We start from the raw sequence: 21,506 nt of genomic DNA, 5'->3' as shown, positions 1-21,506 counted from the left end.
TTTAAATATTTTTTCCCTTTCGACAAGCATTTCATAAAATCAACACTAATATATCTGAGCATAGATAAATTCACGTGACAAATTTATGAATAACACAAAACAAACATCAAAATTGCCATCCAAATTACACGAAGACAAATTATAATTTACTATATTAATTCATATATATTTATTATTGTAATAAAAGCGAGAGAGTAACAATGTCGTAGTGACGTATGTACATACCAACTTCTCATTCGATATCCATCCTCCACGTAATAATATATTTTCATCAAAAATATATGTAAAAATAATTAATGTTAATAAATCAGTTTTCCAAATATCAATATAAATTATATATATACCCCGTTCATCTCTCTTATTTTTTTATAATTTTTTTTATTATCGGACATGCATTTTATATGTATATAGAATATAATTTTATAATTTATTTTCATTTATAATAAATTTTATATAAAAGAGAATATTTATAAAAAATTAAGAGAATATATTTCATAAAATATTAAAATGCATATGAGTCATGCATGATAGAGTAAAAAATTGAAAGAGACGTATGAAAGCCAAGTTACATCTTAATTTTTTAAAAAAAGCAGGGGCAAAAGCATAAGAAAATAAAATTGAAGGGTCTAGAAGTGCAAAAACCACTTAAAATTCACCTAGTAAGACTAGACCCGTGGTAAAAACCACTCCGCCTCAGCAACTCTCCCCTCTGTATAAAATCCTCCGTTACCCAGGGTTAAAAACAATCTCTCTCCACACACCAAAAAAACCCTCTCTCTCTCTCTCTCGCTCGCTCTCCCTCTCTATATCTCTCTCCTCTCTTTTGGGCTTTTCTTTCTTTACAAGTCCTGTGCCCTACTCTCTCTCATATCTCTCATCTCTCTCTATCTCTCTCTGGATGTTCATCAATCAGCGATTCTCGGTCTTCTCAACTAGGTAATTTGTGTATCTACGCACTTGATTGTTGATCGATGATGGTAAAGTTCGAGTCTTTGTGGTCTTTTTTGGTTTATTGATTCTGACATGTGTGTTGTGTTTACAGTTTATGAAAGTAGCAAAGTGAAACAAAAGGGGGTGTTGATATGGCAACCCTAAGATCGAGCTTGCCGTCGAGGCTGAGGCAGCTTTTATCAGGCGAAGGAGCTATTGGGGGTCCTTCTATTAAGCTTGATTCTGATACTGTTAGTTCCTTTTGTCCACTCACTTTGTTTTTATTGTTTTTACGGATTTTGAGACGAAGTAGCTTTTTTTCTCGACGGGTTTCTTGATTTTGAGTGATAGGGCCTAGGGTTTATTATATTATTGTGGTGAAGAATTGATTGGTTGAATTGGTTTAGCTATACGAGTGAATCGCGAAAAGCCTAGTGTTAACGCAGGGCGTTTCATGATGATTCTTTTACGGAGTACTTGATATACGTAAAAAATGAAAATACAGGTGTTTCTTAATAAGATGAATATCTGAGAGAGCTTAGACACTGTAACCTAGATAGATAATTAGTTCATCTTTTAGAGTTTAGAGATGATCGAGGCTTGCCAAAATATTATAACTAAGTGCGTAAATAATGCAATTCGGTGTTTTACCTGTAATAAAGACTTTTTTGAATTATTTAAATTTTACTAGAGATGAGATAATCTTGCAACAAGATGTAAATTAAATGTAACTTTCATCTAGATAGAGTTTTCTTTTGATGTACCGAGTGGTTTATTTACTAGTACTTGTGTATATAGTTCAGTTGATCTTGAAACTTAATTTTATACTGATACCAACTCGACCCAAATTAGAGCCTTTTATTGGGGAAACAAGGAATCACTTTTTTGTTGTAATTTACACTATTGTGGTAGTTATGAAACGATGGGAAAATGGACTGCTTAGTTATAAGATATTAGTTTATAATAACATCGATTAGCTTAGCATGACAAGTACTTGACATATTGTATCTTTTGATCTCTTCAATTGTTCCATTCTTACATATTGGTTACTGTACCATATATGTGATACTAGAGTTTGTAAACGGAAGATGGTTACTGCCCAACTGTTCTTTTGACAAGTTAATTAACATCAACATTAGTTGGCCTAAATCTCAGTGTGTTAGCCTCCAAATCCCAACCTTCTTTTGGTCCTGGCAAGTTTGCCTTTAGCTGTTACTGCACATCTTTTGAGCTATTAGTTCTGCATCCTACTTATATGTACAACTTCAATTTATTATCCAAGAACAAAAGTAACCTTGTCATCCAAAAAAGGTAAATTTTCAATTCAATGACTGGACCAGCCTGTTAAAAGATTGTACAGTTTTTAACAGAAAATTTATGGCTGTAGCAGATGCAATATATCAATATATTAATGCTAATTGCTACTTGCTAAATGCATATTTTCTTATCCTTTTCAATAATAGAAAAAAAGAAGCTATTTTACAGCAATAGGGATGACCATAACAAACTATTGGTGCAAGAAAGAAAATGCTTTTAAAACACCTTGATGTTGCACATTTTTGGTAGAATGCAGAAGTAATTTTTGGATCTGCCAAATGCAAGGATTTTACTTCACGAACTACTGCTCTGTTTTCTCTGTGTAAATTTTTTTGATTGCATTCATGTGATGTCGAATTGTTATATTGACAAGCTTTTCAATTCTTTAACATATACCTGGGAGAGACATCGATATTATATGTTTTAGTTTGAGCTGTCCCCTAGAAAGTTTTTCTTCTGAATTTTAATGGGTTAATGATGGATGTTTGGGATGACAGCTTTCAAGTACTAATTAATAACATTTTCAATGTTTTAAACTTGCTGTGTGCAATTTAAAGAACATATGTTGCATCTTTACTGATAACCAGCAGAAATTCTATGTTTTGGTTAAATGATTCTCCTCCTATACACGGTGCATTATTTGGTTACATTTTTTGCTCTTTAACATTGAATTCAGTGTAGTATTCAAGGAGGCTGCTAGGATCTTATTTATTGTAACTTTTTACTCATTCTGCTGTAATTGTAAAATCTTCTTTTCATAGTAATTTTACTACCCTAAATTTGTGAAATCTCTTGTATCATGGGTTTCACATTGCTGACACTCGGGGTAATATTTGTTCATGTAAGATCTTTTTCCACGAATATATTGTCACCATATTTTTTTGTGATAGCACAGGTATTGGGAGGTTATAATATTTTTGATACTGACATTATTTTGATTAATCATTGTATTGGCAATTTTGGAGATTAGGGTTTTTGCACGTGTTTGACAAAATAAAAGCATCAAAAATCTGACATTGCCCCTGAGAAATAGTTTAGAATATGCTTATGGTGTTTGCTCTAAATTATTTAAGTCCACTTGTACTCTTCTCATTTTGAGAAATTAATTGTGCCTGACATTCTCAACACTTGTAATTACTTGCAGCCTCCGCAAATACAGGCCTTCATTGACAAGGTTATACAGTGCCCATTACAAGATATAGAAATACCTCTTTCTGGATTTCGATGGGAGTATAACAAGGTATTATTTCGAGTGATACTGCATTATATATTATTACTTTATAGAGCTCGAAGTTGTAAAACATTGTCCTGTATATTATTCAGGGGAATTTTCATCACTGGAGACCACTGTTCCTCCACTTCGATACATACTTTAAAGCATATATATCAGGAAGGAACGACCTTCTTTTGGCAGATGATGTCCTAGAAGGTGACGCCTTATTGCCAAAGCAAGCAGTCCTTCAGATATTACGAGTGATGCAAATAATTTTGGACAACTGCCCCAACAAGGGTTCATTTAGTGGATTGGAGGTGAACTGGATGATTATGTTATGTATTTAAAATATATTTGTTGCTTAAAATATGCATATAATTTATGTTTGTGTCCTTTATTCCATTTTGAGTATTTCTGTGCTATTTCACTTGTATCTATTTATAACAAAACTCTATATATGCTCTCTCTTGTCTCCATACAGCATTTCAAGCTCTTGCTTGCCTCAACAGATCCTGAGATTCTCATATCGTCCCTGGAGACTCTCTCATCATTGGTGAAAATAAATTCATCAAAACTGCATTCAAGTGGAAAGTTGGTTGGATTGGGTTCTATAAATACTTGTCTACTGTCACTAGCACAGGGATGGGGAAGCAAAGAAGAGGGATTGGGCCTGTATGCCTGTGTCATGTTAAACGAGAAAACCCAGGAGGGAGGACTAAGCTTATTTCCTCCTGACATACAGAATGAGTCCGACAAATCTCAATATCGGGTGGGATCCACTCTCTATCTTGAATTGCATGGTGTCAGTTCGCAAAATGTTGGGGGATCTGAAAAAGGAGCAAGTTCTTCTGGTTCAAGTGTTATTCACATTCCTGATCTCCATTTGCGGAAGGAAGATGATTTGGCACTCATGGAAATGTGTATTAAGCAGTACAATGTTCCTCCGGAGCACAGGTTCTTGTTGTTGACCAGAATCAGATATGCACATTCCTTCCAGTCTTCAAGAATATGCAGGCTGTACAGCAGGATTTGCCTGCTAGCCTTTATTGTGCTTGTTCAGGCGAGTGATTCTCATGATGAACTTGTATCATTTTTTGCCAATGAGCCTGAATATACAAATGAATTAATCAGAATTGTTAAGTCTGAAGATACAATTTCCGGAAACACTAGAACGTTGGCAATGCAAGCATTGGGATCTCAGTTAGCCGCATATTCATCATCTCATGAAAGGGCACGCATTTTGAGTGGCTCAACAATCAGCTTTACTGGGGGTAACCGCATGATACTTCTAAATGTTCTACAGAGAGCTATTCTGTCACTAAATAGCTCCAATGACCCGTCATCCATTGCTTTTGTTGAAGCTCTTCTGCAATTTTATCTTCTCCATGTCATTTCTACGTCAAGTTCCGGAAGTGTTCTTCGTGGATCGGGAATGGTGCCTACATTTTTGCCTCTATTAGAAGATTCAGAAATGAGACATATGCACCTTGTATGCTTAGCTGTGAAGACTCTACAGAAGCTTATGGACTATAGTAATTCAGCAATGACTCTTTTTAAAGACTTGGGTGGGGTGGAACTTTTGGTGCATAGACTGCAGATAGAAGTGCACAGAGTGATAAATGCAACTGTGACTAATGATAATTTGATGAATGGGGGTGAATCCTCGAGGCATACTGATGATATTGATGATGGGATGTACATCCAAAAGAGGCTTATTAGGGTTTCATTGAAAGCACTAGGATCTGCTACCTATGCACCAGCAAACACTTCAAGATCTCAGAACAATGTTTCCTTGCCTTCTACTCTGTCACTTATTTTTAAGAATGTGGTAAAATTTGGAGGTGATATATATTCCTCAGCAGTCACAGTTATGAGTGAAATTATTCATAAAGATCCTACTTGCTTTCCTGCTTTGGATGAATTGGGTCTTCCAGATGCCTTCCTGTCATCAGTTGTAGCTGGTATACTCCCTTCATCTAAGGCTCTTACGTGTGTTCCAAATGGTCTTGGCGCAATTTGTCTCAATGCCAAAGGTTTAGAGGCTGTGAGAAGAACTTCAGCATTACGATTCCTTGTTGACATATTTACGAACAGGAAATATATATTAGCTATGAACGATGCTATTGTTCCACTGGCAAATGCTGTAGAAGAGCTTTTGCGACATGTGTCTTCATTGAGGAGTGTTGGTGTCGATTTAATCATTGAAATTATTAATCATATATCTTCAATAGGAGACCCGAAGCTCACAGGGTCTTCTGAAAAAGTCACTGGAAGTACATCAATGGAAATGGACTCCGAGGACAAGGAAAACCAGGGTTCTTGCTCTATGGTTGGTGAATCAGATTTAGTTTCGGATGGAGTCAGCAATGAACAGTTTATTCAACTTAGCATCTTTCATGTCATGGTCCTGGTTCACAGAACGATGGAAAATTCTGAGACATGTAGGCTGTTTGTGGAAAAATCAGGAATCGAATCTCTACTTAAACTTCTGTTACGGCCAAGCATTGCACAGTCATCCGAAGGAATGTCAATTGCTTTACACAGTACCATGGTCTTTAAGGGATTTACCCAACATCACTCTGCTCCTTTGGCACGTGCTTTTTGTTCCTCTCTTAAGGATCAATTGAAAAAGGCTCTGGCAGCATTTGACACAGTTGCTGGCTCTTTTCTGCTGGACCCTAAAGTGACACCGGATAGTGGGATATTTTCTTCACTATTTCTTGTTGAATTTCTCTTATTTCTTGCTGCCTCAAAAGACAATCGTTGGGTAACTGCATTACTTGCGGAATTTGGTAATGGTAGCAAGGATGTTCTGGAGGATATTGGTCGTGTTCAACGTGAGGTTCTCTGGCAGGTTGCTCTTCTTGAAGATGCTAAGCTTCAGAACAAGGATAATGGTACTGGTTCTGGTGATGAGTCGCGGCAGTCAGATCCAAGTACTAATGAAATTGAAGACCAAAGAGTGAACTCGTTTAGGCAGTTTCTCGATCCTTTGTTACGAAGAAGGATGTCAGGCTGGAGTTTTGAGTCACAGTTTTTTGATCTTATAAATCTGTACCGTGATCTTACACGTGCTTCTGGCCTTCAACAAAGAGATGGCACTTCAAATATGCGGCTTGGTGCCAGCCAACATCTGCACCAGCCTGGTTCTTCTGTCAGCATTGGGTCTAGTGGCAAAAAGGATGACGACAAACAGAGATCTTACTATTCTTCTTGCTGTGACATGGTGAAGTCATTATCTTCTCACATCACCCATTTGTTTCAAGAGCTGGGAAAAGCAATGTTCCTTCCCTCCCGTCGACGAGATGATTTGGTAAATGTGTCTCCTTCCTCAAAATCAGTCGCTTCTATTTTTGCATCCATTGCCCTAACTCATATGAGTTTCGGAGGTCATGTTCCTAGTGGGTCAGAGCCATCTGTTTCTGTCAAATGCCGCTACCTTGGTAAGGTCATAGATTTCATCGATGGCATTCTATTGGATAAGCCAGAATCGTGCAACCCTGTTCTGTTAAATGCCTTGTATGGACGCGGGGTCATTCAATCAGTTTTGACTACATTCGAGGCCACTAGTCAGCTGCTTTTTGCAGTTAACCGAACTCCTGCATCTCCAATGGACACTGATGAGGGGATTCTAAAGCAGGAGGATTTAGATGAAACAGATCATTCATGGATCCATGGTTCCTTAGCGAGCTATGGTAAGTTGATGGATCACCTTGTAACTTCATCCTTTATTTTAGTCCCATTCACGAAACACTTGCTGACACAGCCTCTAGTGAATGGAGACATTCCATTTCCTCGGGATCCGGAGATGTTTGTGAAAGTCTTGCAATCTACAACACTGAAGGTAGTGCTACCTGTCTGGACGCATCAACACTTTACTGACTGCAATCATGAATTTATTGCATCTGTTATCTCTATCATTCGACACATCTATTCTGGGGTGGAAGTGAAGAATTTGAACAATGCTGTACCACGCCCAGCTGGTCCTCCACCAAATGAAACTACTATTTCTACAATTGTTGAGATGGGGTTTTCAAGGCCCAGAGCTGAGGAAGCATTAAGGCAGGTTGGCTCAGATAGTGTGGAATTGGCAATGGAATGGCTGTTTTCACATCCAGAAGAAGTACAAGAAGATGATGAACTAGCACGTGCACTTGTTATGTCCCTTGGAAATTCAGTAACAGACACAAAAGAAGATGCTGCAATTGATAATAGTCAGCAGATAGAGGAAGAAGTTGTTCAACTTCCTCCTGTTGAAGAGTTACTATCAACTTGTAGAAAGCTTTTGCAAATGAAGGACTCTTTAGCATTTCCGGTTCGGGATCTCCTATTACTAATATGTTCTCGGAATGATGGTGAATACAGATCAAATGTTATTCTGTTCATCATAGATCAGGTGAAGCTCTCTAGTGCCGTCCCTGATGTTGGTGGTTCCAGTAACATGCTTGCATCTCTTTTTCATGTACTTGCTCTCATTCTTAATGAAGATGTGGCAGCACGTGAAGTGGCTTCAAAGAGTGGACTGGTCAAGGTTGCCTCAGATATAGTTTCTTACTGGGTTTCTGAATTATGCGACAGGGGAGCTACCCAAGTTCCCAAATGGGTTACAGCTGCATTTGTTGCTATTGATAGACTAGCGCAGGTGGATCAGAAACTTAGTGCTGATATTTCAGAACTGTTAAAGAAAAGTGATGATGGTATTCGAAGGTCTGTGGTAATAGATGATGATAAAGTAAACAAGCCAGAGACTAATTATGGATTGAAGTATATGGACATCCAGGAGCAGAAAAGACTTGTTGAGATAGCTTGTTCTTGTCTGAGAAATGAGCTTCCTTCTGAAACAACACATGCTGTTCTACAGTTGTGTTCTTCACTTACAAGAAATTACTCTGTTGCACTTAGTTTTCTTGATGCAGGGGGTTTGCCTTTACTTCTTTCGTTGCCAACTAGTAGTCTGTTTGTTGGGTTTGACAATGTTGCTGCTGCTATTATCAGGCATGTACTTGAAGATCCCCTGACACTACAGCAAGCAATGGAACATGAGATAAAGCATAGTGTTGCAACAGCTGCTAACCGACAATCCAGTGGTAGACTCACACCACGCAGCTTCCTTTCAAATCTAACCTCCGTCATTTCACGAGACCCTGTGATTTTTCTGCGGGCTGCACAATCTGTATGTCAAATTGAGATGGTAAGTGAAAGACCATATATTGTGTTACTTAAAGATCGTGAGAAGGACAAGGTGAAAGAGAAAGAGAAGGAGAAAGACGGGGGAGAGGGAAAAGATAAACCACAGACTACTGATGGAAAGGGTGTGCATGGAAAACCTTATGATACAAACTCCAAAAATACCAAAGTTCACAGGAAACCTCCACCTAGTTTTGTCAGTGTGATAGAGCTTCTTTTGGATTCAGTAGTTTCTTTTTACCCTCTGAAAGAGGAAACGACTGCAGGTGATAGCCCATCATTAATAGATATGGACATTGATGTTGCTGCTAATAAAGGTAAAGGGAAGGCCATTGCTTCTGATACTGAAGGAATCAAAGTCAATAACCAAGAGTCATCTGCATCTTTAGCAAAGATTGTGTTTATAATGAAGCTCTTAACTGAGATTCTGTTGATGTATGGTTCATCTGTTCATGTTCTGCTCCGGAAAGATGCTGAGATTAGCAGTTTTAAATCTCCTCAAAAGGGCCTTGCTGGTATGTACAATAGTGGAATATTTCACCACATTCTCCATAAATTTCTACCCTATAGCCGGAACTCTAGGAAGGAAAAGAAAACAGAGGTTGATTGGAAGCATAAGCTAGCAAGCAGGGCTAGTCAGTTTCTTGTTGCTGCTTGTGTCCGTTCCACAGAGGCAAGGAAGCGGGTATTTATGGAAGTCGGTAGTGTTTTTAAGGATTTTGTTGATTTTTCTGAAGGTTTTAGGCCACCAGAAAGCAACATTCAGGCTTTCGTTGATTTGCTTAATGATGTTCTTGTCGCTCGTACGCCTACAGGTTCTTACATTTCAACAGAAGCTTCTTCCACTTTCATAGATGTAGGTCTGGTCAGATCCATCACTCGTACTCTTCATGTCTTGGACTTGGATCATGGTGATTCACCCAAGGTTGCTTCTGGGATTGTGAAAATTCTTGAGGTGGTTACCAAAGAGCATGTTCATGCTGCTGAAAGTAATACTGTGAAAGGAGAAAGTTCGACAAAGCCCCCTGACCAGAGTCTGGATGGAAGAACAGATAATAGTCCCAACACATCACAAGCTATGGAAACTACGGTGCAACCAAATATGGCTTATGTTTCAACAGATCACGTTGAGTCTTTTAACAATGCCCAAAATTATGGTGGATCTGAAGATATTACAGAAGATATGGAACATGACCAGGACTATGACGGGGGTTTTGCACCGCCAAGTGAAGACGATTACATGCACGAAAATTCTGATGATGCCAGGGGTCTTGAAAATGGACTTGATACTGTAGGCATTAGATTTGAAATTCAGGCTGATGTTCAAGAAAATCTTGATGAAGATGATGATGAGGATATGTCAGGTGATGAAGGTGAAGAAGTTGATGAAGAAGATGAAGATGATGATGAAGATGGGGATGATGAGGAGCACAATCACCTAGAAGATGAAGTTCATCATTTGCAACATCCTGATACCGATCAAGATGATCATGAAATTGATGAAGATGACTTTGATGAGGAGGTTATGGAAGAGGAGGATGAAGATGAAGATGATGATGATGATGAGGAAGGTGTTATTCTTAGGCTGGGTGATGGAATGAACGGAATAAATATGTTCGACCATATTGAGGTTTTTGGTAGAGATCAAAGCTTTTCCAATGAACTCCATGTGATGCCTGTTGAAGTTTTTGGCTCAAGACGTCAGGGACGTACTACCTCAATATACAATCTCTTAGGGAGAACGGGTGACAGTGCTGCTTCCACCCAGCATCCACTCTTGTTGGAGCCTGCTTCTTCGCTGCCAAGTGTTGCCCCCCGACCATCAGGTATCTGTGACTTAGCCTTGTGTTTTATTTCCTCTAATGTTTTCTTTTTTGAAACATTGTGTGACTTCCGTAAAACGCACTATATTATTTTGTTGCATACATGTTTATCTTCTGAATTTCAAACCGTGTGATTAATGAAGCTTGATAATTAGAAACTGACATTCATATTGTTACTTGTTCCTCTGCAGAAAATGTTCGTGATATTTTTGCGGATAGAAATTCTGAAAGCACATCGAGAATGGATTCCATTTTTAGGTCACTGAGACCTGGACGTCATGGGCACCGACTCAACTTGTGGGCTGATGATAACCAGCAAACTGGTGGGTCCAATGCATCTGCAATACCTCAAGGCCTTGAGGAATTGCTTGTAGCCCAGTTGACGCCGCCTCAAGAAGCAAAGAAACCATCGGATGAAATCCCAACTGGTGAATCTGAGAGTAAAGGTGAAGCCAGTCAGTTACAACAAGAGATGGTGCCAGAGACTGCTGCTGGAGATGGCAGAAACAGTGAAACCAATTACACACAACATGCACCCGCTTCCACGTTGCCGGATGCTTCTGCAGATTCTGATATTAGACCTGCAGTGAATGGATTGCAACATGTTGTGGATTCATCACGTTCTCTTCCTCAAACTGTTGAAATGCAGTTTGAGCACAATGATGCTGCTGCACGTGATGTTGAAGCTGTCAGCCAAGCAAGTAGTGGAAGTGGAGCAACTCTGGGGGAGAGCCTCCGCAGTCTGGATGTTGAAATTGGCAGTGCTGATGGTCATGATGATGCTGGAGATAGGCAAGGGACAGCAGATATACGACCGAGGAGAGCAAATATGTCATTTGGAACCAATGTTCTTGCAAGTGGAAGGGATGCTCTTCTTCACAGCGTCACGGAGGTCTCGGAAAATACTAGTCAAGAAGCAGGTCAGGCCGCTTCAGCTGAGGAACAACAGAATGGTGGTGATGCTGACTCTAGATCAATTGACCCGGCTTTCCTTGATGCACTTCCTGAGGAGTTGCGTGCAGAGGTTCTTTCTGCTCAACAGGGTCAAGTTGCCCAGCCTTCAAATACCGAGCCTGAGCCTCAAAATGAAGACATCGATCCTGAATTTCTTGCAGCGCTGCCACCGGACATTCGAGAAGAAGTTCTAGCTCAGCAACAAGCTCAAAGGTTACATCAGTCACATGAATTGGAAGGACAACCTGTGGAAATGGACACTGTTTCGATAATCGCTACTTTTCCTTCAGAACTGCGGGAAGAGGTAAAATATTAGTTTTTCTATCATACTTCTCTTTTGGGGTTGAGCCTTTCTTACTGTCTTCGTATTACACAGGTTCTCTTAACGTCATCTGATGCAATACTTGCCAATCTGACACCTGCGCTTGTAGCTGAGGCAAATATGCTACGGGAGAGATTTGCACGACGTTATAATAGAACCCTATTTGGCATGTTACCAAGGAATCGGAGGGGGGAATCTTCTAGACGTGGGGATGGTATTGGATCTATACTGGATAGAGCTGGAGGGATTGTTTCCCGTAGATCTTTGGGGAGTAAACCAGTTGAAGCTGATGGGGCTCCTTTGGTTGATACGGAAGATTTGAAAGCAATGATCCGGCTTCTTCGTGTTGTTCAGGTATTATTGTGGTGTACATGTTATAGAATTTTTAATATATTTATTAATCTGCTAACTTTCTACATATTTTCTGTAGCCACTATATAAAGGTCAGCTGCAGAGGCTTCTCTTGAACTTGTGTGCTCATAATGAAACCAGAACCGCTTTAGTGAAAATTCTTATGGAGTTGTTGATGCTTGATACGAGAAAGCCCTCCAATCTTTTGGGTTCTTCAGAACCTTCATACAGGCTTTATGCTTGCCAAAGCCACGTGACGTATTCTCGCCCGCAGTGTTTCGATGGTAAATTTCCACCACCCGCAGTGTTAACGATTTTGGCTAGAGTGGTGGTTGAATTGTTTATAATTGGGAGTGAACTTGTTACTTTTTTGTAGTTTCGGTTTTTGGTTATGTTTGCTCTTGGCATGAACTGTATTCTGCTGTTTAAGTTATCTCCCATTTTTAAAATGTCTAATCTCATCGCTGGTGTTCCTTATAAAATTTTATTGTCATACTATTCACAGGTGTTCCCCCTTTGGTATCGCGTCGTGTTCTTGAAACTCTTACCTTCTTGGCTCGGAGTCATCCATTTGTGGCGAAACTTTTCTTCCAGTTTAGCTTGCCTCCATCAAAACCAGAGTCTTCTAATCTTGATTTATCTCGTGGAAAAGCTGTCATGGTTGTTGATGAAGATGAGATAGAAGAACAGCAGCAGCAGCAGGAATACCTATCAATCAAATTGCTTCTAAGCCTATTGAACCAACCTCTTTATTTGAGAAGTATTGCCCATCTTGAACAGGTACTGATTTTTCTATTATGCATCGCCATTATAGTCCTAAATACTACCAGTGTCTGACCTATTTACTTGCGATTTGATTTCTATTTCAGTTGCTGAATTTATTCGATGTCATTGTTGATAATGCTGAAAGCAAACCAATTTCTTCTGATGAACCTGGGCCATCTGCAACTGAACCAGTATCTGAACAGAATACCACGTTGGATGCTGAAATAAATACCGGCTCAGGTGGCACGTCATCTGGTGCCGATAAATTAGCGAAGGCTGATGAGACTTTAAAACTCTCAGTTAGAAGTTCAGACACAGAGTTTGATTCTGAAAATATTTTGCGGAACCTTCCACAAGCAGAACTGCGACTTTTATGTTCACTGCTGGCACGTGAAGGGTATGTCACTTGTGCAGTTCTGTCTTTTCTGCTATTGTTTTTCTGGTGTATGTGTGTTGAATTGTCTCTCTAATAGTTTCTTCTTCACATCCATGCTCTCCTCTGGTATGTTGTCATATCTGTATGAGCAAGTCCTATAAATGCATAAATGGACAGTTGGTCCTCTATTTAAGACTGGAGATATCTAAAGCTGTCCTTGCAATGTCATCCAACAAGCTATAGATTATGAAGGGAAAATGAATCCTATTTTATTATCAAAAAATATTAAAATACATTATGCATTGGATTTGAATGTAGGTGGTCCTATTTTAGCATTATGCATTGAATCACTAGTTGTATTTTAAGACCAAACTACTTTTTGGTCTCAAATTATAGAAATGGCTATAGCCATGTTAGCTTTACCATTGGACTTGCTCTAAGACTGTATCTCTAGATGTCAACTGCTGTAAAGTGATGAGCACTTGTTGCTTTTGAGCAAAATACTTTGCATGGCATGCTTATCCGCTCTTTGTATATTTCTTGTTTTCCTGTTGCAAAGTGATTTCTTTTGAAGGATTCATGTGAAACACAAAGTAAACTTTTTTAATAATATCTTTACTATACATATAACCTTGTGAGGAACAGTAGATTCTTTGTAGCACTCTTCAGTTTGGCTTTGACTGGCTCTGTTGCAATCACACTTTAGTGTGTGACTCGTCATAATATAGTTTTTAACCTCATAATATAAGTTATTTTATGTTTAATATTATTGTTTTGGCTAATTGTGCAACTCCTTTTTATCAGCCTGTCGGATAATGCCTATGCTTTGGTGGCTGAAGTGTTAAAGAAGTTGGTTGCAATTGTTCCTGTCCATTGTCATCTATTTATCTCTGAATTAGCTGGTTCTGTACAAAACCTTACTAAATCTGCCATGGAAGAGTTACATATGTTTGGGGAAGTAGAGAAGGCTCTACTGACTGCTACATCTTCTGATGGTGCTGCTGTTCTTAGAGTATTACAGGCTGTAAGCTCACTTGTTTCTACCCTTTCTGTGCAAGATAAAAATGGTAAAGTTCTTTCTGAAAGAGAACACTCTGCTGCCCTTGCTCTACTTGGGAACATCAATGGTGCTTTAGATCCTTTGTGGCTTGAACTGAGCACCTGCATAAGCAAAATAGAGAGCTATTCAGATTCACCACGAGATTTGTCATCCTCTGCCGTGGCTTCAACATCAAAACCATCTGGTGTGATGCCTCCGCTCCCAGCAGGAACACAAAATATACTACCATATGTAGAATCTTTCTTTGTGATGTGTGAAAAGTTGAATCCCGCGCAGTCCGTTGCAGGACATGATCTTGGTGATGTTGTGGTTTCTGATGTGGAAGAAGCTACCACTTCTGATAGTAAGCCGAAATCTTCAGGGTCGGCTCCGAAAGTCGATGAAAAGCAAATGGCATTTATTAAATTTTCGGATAAGCATAGAAAGCTTCTCAATGCTTTTATCCGGCAAAATCCTGGTTTGCTTGAAAAGTCTTTCTCACTTATGCTGAAGGTTCCTCGCTTTATTGACTTCGACAACAAACGTGCTCATTTTAGATCTAAAATCAAACATCAGCATGACCACCATCACAGTCCCTTAAGAATTTCTGTCAGAAGAGCTTACATACTTGAAGATTCATATAACCAGTTGCGCATGAGATCAACACAAGATTTGAAGGGTAGGTTGACTGTGCACTTTCAAGGGGAGGAAGGTATAGATGCTGGGGGCCTTACGCGGGAATGGTACCAGTTGTTATCTAGGGTTATTTTTGACAAGGGAGCACTACTATTTACCACAGTTGGGAATGAATCAACATTTCAGCCAAATCCCAATTCTGTTTACCAAACAGAGCATTTGTCATACTTCAAGTTTGTTGGAAGAGTCGTGAGTATCATTTGTTTCTGTTGATTTCAATTGATTGCTATTTCTTTTATGTGCAGTAAACTAATGCAACTGTTCAATGCTCAGGTTGCAAAAGCACTGTTTGATGGTCAACTTCTTGACGTCCATTTCACTAGATCCTTTTACAAACATATCCTTGGTGTCAAAGTGACTTATCATGACATCGAAGCTATTGATCCTGATTATTTTAAAAACTTAAAGTGGATGCTTGAGGTATGTAACTTCTCTACGTACTTTCTGCTTTTGTCCTTGTAGTTTCAACAAGTTTAATCTTGGTGTTTGAGGTGTGTTGTATATTTGTACTGTTGAGTGTTATTAGATCCTTGTTGATCGTAGACATCGTCTACTTGACAATTGACCAACTATAATTTAACTGTCTGCAGAATGATATTAGTGACATCTTAGACCTGACATTTAGCATCGATGCTGATGAGGAGAAGCGGATCTTATATGAACAGGCACAAGTAAGTTTGTCTGCAGTACTTTGTATTTTTTAGCTTTTCCTGCTACTGTTTGTTTCTGTATTCTAAGTTCTATGAATGCAGGTAACTGACTATGAACTTTGTGAGAATGGCCGAAATATTCGTGTCACTGAGGAAAACAAGCATGAATATGTTGACTTAGTCGCGGAACATCGTTTGACCACGGCTATTCGTCCTCAGATAAATGCCTTTCTGGAGGGGTTTAATGAACTGATTCAAAGGGATTTAATCTCTATCTTTAATGATAAAGAATTGGAACTGTTAATTAGTGGGCTACCAGATATTGATTGTGAGTCCTCTAATGATGTACTTTATAAATCAGATATGTTAAGAGTACTATGTTCTGTTATACTAATTTTTTTATATTATCCTTTGCAGTGGATGACATGAGAATGAATACCGAGTACTCAGGGTATAGTGCTGGGTCTCCTGTTATACAGTGGTTTTGGGAGGTTGTACAAAGTTTTAGCAAGGAGGATAAAGCACGACTCTTACAGTTTGTTACTGGCACCTCAAAGGTATATACTTAGATTCTGTATCATCTATATGTGTATGCCTGCACGGAGGAATCTACTCTGACCTTTATGGCAACTAACAAGTCTTGCCGGTTAAATGATAATTTGTGATTTGGTAAAGGATTGAATTTGGGTTAAAATATTGAATTCCCTTGTGCAATTCCAGGTACCTTTAGAAGGGTTCAGTGCGTTACAAGGAATTTCGGGCTCACAGAAGTTCCAGATTCACAAGGCATATGGCAGCGCAGATCACTTGCCTTCTGCTCATACATGGTAAAGATTATATTCCAACCATGTTAAACCATATATGATATTGAATGCATACGAGCAACAGTATAAAGCTCAGTTCTCTGTTTTTTTACCCCAATTCTCGAAATAAACAGGCTAAATGATGTTTTTGTGTTTCGCGTGCAGCTTTAACCAATTGGATCTACCAGAGTATCCGTCAAAGCAGCATTTAGAGGAGAGACTGCTTCTTGCCATCCATGAAGCCAATGAAGGGTTTGGATTTGGTTAAGGCCAACAAAATAAAAGGAGCAAGGACCGTGTAGATAAAATCATGATGTCAAAAGGGGAAATCATGAGATGAGGATTGGAAAATGTTTGAAATTTCCAGCAGATACATGTTTAATACTGTACAGTCAATTTGTTATTGCAAGTACTCAATGGTTTTTCGAATTTGTCAATTATTTCAGTTTTTAGATTCACGATTTTTTGTGACAATGGTGAATATTTCAATATTTAGGAATGCATCATCTTTTTTGGCATATGCTCAAAGCTAGAAGCCTAGAATATGGTTACAGATCTGTTTTTTGTTTTTTTGGATGATATATGATTTCAAAACAATTCAAAAAGAAGAAACTAACGGTAAAAAGGCGTTTAGTTAAAAAGATTATTAAAAAAAACTTCTGTTTCTTTTTTAAACAAATTATGAAAAGAACACTTTAATTGTCACTGCCAATTATATAATTACAGATTTTTGTGCCTTTTTTAAAGTTGTATTGATATGATAATTCAACAAATTAATCTTTGATTTTCTTTTGAATTAAACTCTATAGTACAACTTTTATTTATTTTAATAATGTGTTGATATAATAATTCTACCATTTGTTCTTCAATTTTCTTCTGAATTGAACTCTATTAAAACGACATGACAATTTTACAAATTAGTCTTCAATTTTCTTTTGAATTAAAAGCTTCTAATTTTAAATTTTTTTGGAAAATAATTAATTAAACCACCTGATTAATGTACTTCACAATACTTGAAAGTCGGACAGGCTAAATTTAACTTGTAATTGTGTACCATTTACAAACTGAGTTAAGATTAACCAAATAGATTTAGCTTGTTGTCTACAACTTACAAAAAGTACATGCCAAGCATCATCTACTGAGGTTGCTTATCGAACTAGTGTCTGCCATACCAAGTTCCTTGAGCATCATCCTCGATAATTTTGCGAAGGGCATCTGGAAAATCACTTGGCGAGATTACGACATCAGTTCCCGTAGAATTCATCTTAGCTACATAATCAGCAGCTCTGTTAGCTTCACGCCATGTGTGAGTAACTTGGTATCTGTCGATTTTCTCCAACATTTTCCAAATGTGATTCAAACAATCACTTGGCTTTGGACCATGAGGCTGCTTCCTGTTGATGGTATTTACCACACTCAACGAGTCGGATTCAATCCATATTGTATCTATTTTCAAACTCAAGGCCAGAACAAGTCCTCTCCATATAGCCCATAGCTCAACCATGAAAATATCATCATGAGAAGCTTTGGAGGCATAAGCACATATGGGGTCGCCCTTGTAATTACGGAATAGACCGCCAAAACCAGAACCGTCTTTGTCTATATATCCATCAGTATTTAATTTCAGGCATCCAAGTTCAGGCTTTCTCCATATACACCATCTAACTGACCTCACAACTGGATTTAGCAGACCAGTCAGTTTTTGGTTGAAGTTCTGAAATAAAACCTTGCTTTTAATTCCAGTTGTTACATTAATTTTAGCTGTTTTATCTGTCACCAGTTCAACTTTTCTAAGCTCGTCTACTCTAAACTTGTGCTTCCTGCCACGCATATGACTTTCCAGATCTTTTCTTCTGGCGGTGTTGACAAGACAAATCGCGCAGCTCCACTCCTTCTGAACTTTCATTAAATTTCCTGTCCATGCCTGAGATATTTCCTCCGTATAATATCTAGAGCTTGAATTATCCTGTGCAGTCTAAGTAGCAGATGCATGATAATTTAGAAGTTACGCATGACTGTTATATTAGGCTTAAGCATCTATGACAACAATTATAGACATACAATGATATATGCATTAAAATTGTCATTTGAACCATGTCCTGCTCATAAACTACACTTGAAGCATAGATGAGATTGATTATGATCATACCTACCAACATAAGATACATTAGACTTTAGTCAATTTTTACATAAATAAACACATACTGGTTTGCCCAAAATATAGCCCCAAAATAATAACTATCACATTACACAGAATATGAATGTTTATACTTATCCCATAGACAAATTTATTTAACTATAATATTCCGTGGAGTCTGCAAATTATGCTATAATTTTTAGTTATTTTGCAAATTGAACAGAAATGTGAAGAAGAAAATTCAGCTATAGGGCTGGCAAGGACACAGATCACACTCAGACTAAATTTAGTAATTTGCTTCGACATGGTTGATGAATGATTTAAAAGGTCAATACCTTGGAAAAACTAATGGTATGTTTGGGTTATGAGTTATCATTAAAATCAGGAATAAAATAAATTGCGAGAAGGGCACAGGAAGGGAGATCTGAAACTTTTTAGAGAAATAACGGGGAAGTTCTAATAGCCCATTTGTGTTTCAAATTTTAAATGTTGGCATAAGAATTTAGTCAAGTTTGTTAGCAAGGATATTAATCACATGACTATTAAAATTTGTACTCATATTATCATATCTAATCCTTTTTAATCTGATGAATAGGTTGTGATGATGTTTTATTTATTTATGAGGAACTACCCCACATTAGTGCGGGATTTTAAAACTCGGGTTATGGACTGCCCCCACCCATAACTGGCTAAATTCGGACTCAACTAATCCCACAAAAATAGATTTAAAAAAATGACTGGGATTTTTTAGTCTAGGGAACACAAGGACTAATGATTATATACAATAGAAAATAAAAGCTATTAGGCAAATATAGTTGAGGTATCATTAATCCTGTGAAAATAGCCATCCATCAATTTGAGACAAAGAAAGCCAAAAAGTCCAGGAGTATCTATTATCAACAGCCCTAATTCTTAGAAAATTAATTCATGATGAGGACACAAAGTTACCTCATGAACAACGAGTTTTACCCGTTCTGTCTCTCCTTCAATTTGTTCCTCTGCTGAATCAACAAATCCATTATTTTCATACAGCATGGAACTTTTTGTTTCTGAAGTGATCATGATACTGTTTACTTGTGTTGTATCAAAGATGCAGGGCCTTATATAGTGCATGTATATGTATGAAGCTCCAGAGAAATAGGGCGTCACCAGTAACAAAGCTGCTAATCCTTTGGCATAAGGCCAAAAGGGAAACCTGAAAAAGAAACACATCTAGACATTAACTCAGAAAACTTGATATTTTGTTTAAGCAAGCGATATCCCCAATTCTGAACCTCATTTTGTTTGTTAGGACATTTAAAGAGGAAGGACATGTCTGTCTGCTGAGGGGAAAGAAAATAAATTCCAAAATACCACACCTCAAGAGAGGTGAACCGGATTATCAAAATCTAGGAAGAACGTCATAAATGAATACCACATAAAAGAAACGTAAGTCCTAGATAGATGCATATCGTACGCCACATGGGAGATGCAAACAACACAGGGACCAGAAAACATTTCAAAAGAAACGTCAGTCCCACATACAAGATTATTGTTGTATTTTAGGTATACAAAAAAAATATTCAAATTGTTGCATTTTAGCCCAACATCTTCAATTTGGTAAGTGTTTAATGTTACACCAAATGGAAGTTACTTGAGACAAATTCATTTATATGAGACAATGAATTGAATATCTCCGTATCTTACAAGTTTTTACTTGGTAGCATTAAACAGCGCACTCTTATCCAGTGTTCCAGGAATTAGCATGGGAATGACCAATTACTTCATATAGTGGATGCATATCAACTATACAAGGAAGATTACTCGAACATTTAATGTTGACACAACTTCAAAGTTCAAACGTACCACATATTCACATTGATCAAATTTATAACAACATATCGAACATAACACATATACCAAGTAAAATATTAATACCACAGTAGAAGCTTTGTCAAAGGCAACTCCAAAATGGTGGTAATCGAAAACAAAACCCAGTAGGCCAGACATTGCTGATAGTGCTGATTGCTCTCCACCGCCCGAATCGAGGCATACCTATTCATCAAACACATAAAGCTCCAACCTCTGAATTTGTGCTTACATAAACAAGAATTTTACATCAAAAAAACATAACCAACAAGAAACTAACTTACAAAGGATACACCATTGCAAAAGGAGGCCTACAAAATGAAATCAACCCAATTACATATACAATCATGCAAGTTAAATTCCATTAATTTCAACAGCATTGATCAACTGAACTATATGAAATCAACAGCAAGAAAAAAGCGAATTAAAGAAAAAAGAATTTCAACAAAATAAATTAAAACCCCTTAAACCCATATATAAACACACTTTCTTTAAAAAATCACATGTAATAAAAAGATTTTAGAAAAAAACCCATAAAAATTTGAACATACCATGAAACAAAACTGAAGAATTTAGTCAATATGATCACAAAATAGTCCAAGCCCATCTCATAAAACTTAGATTCTCAATCTTTTATGCAAGATTGTTCATGCATTTGTGAATATATAGACACAAAATATGTACATAAGAAAAGGAAAGTGTAGAGAAGAGACAAGGAAAGGGAATAAGAAAAGACCAGTTGAAACGAGAAAGACTTGCAGAAGCAAAGTGTACGAGTATAGGTAGTGATTAGGTGCGGTTAGATGCATGCATGTTGCTGCACCTCCATTGAATCACGTCCGTTTAATACACTTTGAATGGGTTAATCGAGATTTGTTGAGTGAACAAAGCTGAGGGAGGGGTAAATTTTTGAAAAGTCTGATAAAATTATTTTTTAACAAATAATATTATAATTTTTAGAAGAGAACTGGAATTAGTGTTAGAAAAGTCTAGCAGGTGTATTCAATTGAAATTTAGAAGAAAAAAAATCCATTCATGAAATCTGAGTGTATTCAACTGAAATTTAGAAAATACATCGGAATTTTGAGAAATTTT

General features: G+C 37.7%; 2 protein-coding genes across 4 annotated transcripts; one reads left to right on the top strand and one right to left on the bottom strand.

Moving 5' to 3' along the window:
- Positions 1-738: 738 nt before the first annotated feature.
- LOC108226430 (E3 ubiquitin-protein ligase UPL2) lies at positions 739-16,944 on the top strand. The gene is made up of 17 exons (XM_017401387.2): positions 739-936; positions 1,043-1,181; positions 3,392-3,487; positions 3,571-3,777; positions 3,942-10,473; positions 10,662-11,728; positions 11,801-12,100; positions 12,177-12,381; positions 12,603-12,877; positions 12,967-13,259; positions 14,043-15,162; positions 15,247-15,393; positions 15,564-15,644; positions 15,726-15,951; positions 16,041-16,180; positions 16,344-16,450; positions 16,592-16,944. The coding sequence occupies exons 2-17, from the start codon at positions 1,083-1,085 to the stop codon at positions 16,692-16,694; spliced, it is 10,998 nt and encodes a 3,665-aa protein (XP_017256876.1). The 5' UTR covers positions 739-936; positions 1,043-1,082; the 3' UTR covers positions 16,695-16,944.
- Positions 16,945-17,436: 492 nt separating this feature from the next.
- Positions 17,437-21,159, bottom strand: LOC108224658 (uncharacterized). Of its 3 annotated transcripts, none has more exons than XM_017399343.2 (5): positions 20,963-21,159; positions 20,696-20,722; positions 20,481-20,597; positions 19,533-19,758; positions 17,437-18,401 (listed from the first exon to the last, which is right to left on the bottom strand). In XM_017399343.2, exons 1-5 carry the CDS (start codon positions 21,016-21,018, stop codon positions 17,583-17,585), a joined length of 1,245 nt encoding a protein of 414 aa, XP_017254832.1. In that variant the 5' UTR covers positions 21,019-21,159; the 3' UTR covers positions 17,437-17,582. The 3 variants fall into 3 exon arrangements, with proteins under 3 accessions (XP_017254832.1, XP_017254831.1, XP_063936063.1); XM_017399342.2 differs by having other exon boundaries at positions 19,512-19,758; positions 20,963-21,158; XM_064079993.1 differs by having other exon boundaries at positions 19,512-19,758; positions 20,696-20,803; positions 20,963-21,149.
- Between the last annotated feature and the right edge of the window lie 347 nt (positions 21,160-21,506).

This window comes from Daucus carota, chromosome 6 (assembly GCF_001625215.2).
Source record: "Daucus carota subsp. sativus chromosome 6, DH1 v3.0, whole genome shotgun sequence".
Lineage (NCBI taxonomy): Eukaryota > Viridiplantae > Streptophyta > Magnoliopsida > Apiales > Apiaceae > Daucus > Daucus carota.
The sequence above is the reverse complement of the archived record's forward strand: the minus strand, read 5'-3'. Positions and strand labels throughout refer to the sequence as shown.

Excerpts from the sequence above, each read along its gene's own strand:
- LOC108226430 (XM_017401387.2), top strand. The coding sequence starts at position 1,083 with ATGGCAACCCTAAGATCGAGCTTGCCGTCGAGGCTGAGGCAGCTTTTA. Across the intron at positions 15,163-15,246 it reads TCAAGTTTGTTGGAAGAGTC|GTTGCAAAAGCACTGTTTGA; the intron begins GTGAGTATCATT and ends TTCAATGCTCAG. Across the intron at positions 15,645-15,725 it reads TCTTATATGAACAGGCACAA|GTAACTGACTATGAACTTTG; the intron begins GTAAGTTTGTCT and ends CTATGAATGCAG.
- LOC108224658 (XM_017399342.2), bottom strand. The coding sequence starts at position 21,018 with ATGGGCTTGGACTATTTTGTGATCATATTGACTAAATTCTTCAGTTTT. Across the intron at positions 20,723-20,962 it reads TTCTTCAGTTTTGTTTCATG|GCCTCCTTTTGCAATGGTGT; the intron begins GTATGTTCAAAT and ends TTCATTTTGTAG. Across the intron at positions 19,759-20,480 it reads TTGACAAAGCTTCTACTGTG|GTTTCCCTTTTGGCCTTATG; the intron begins GTATTAATATTT and ends TTTCTTTTTCAG.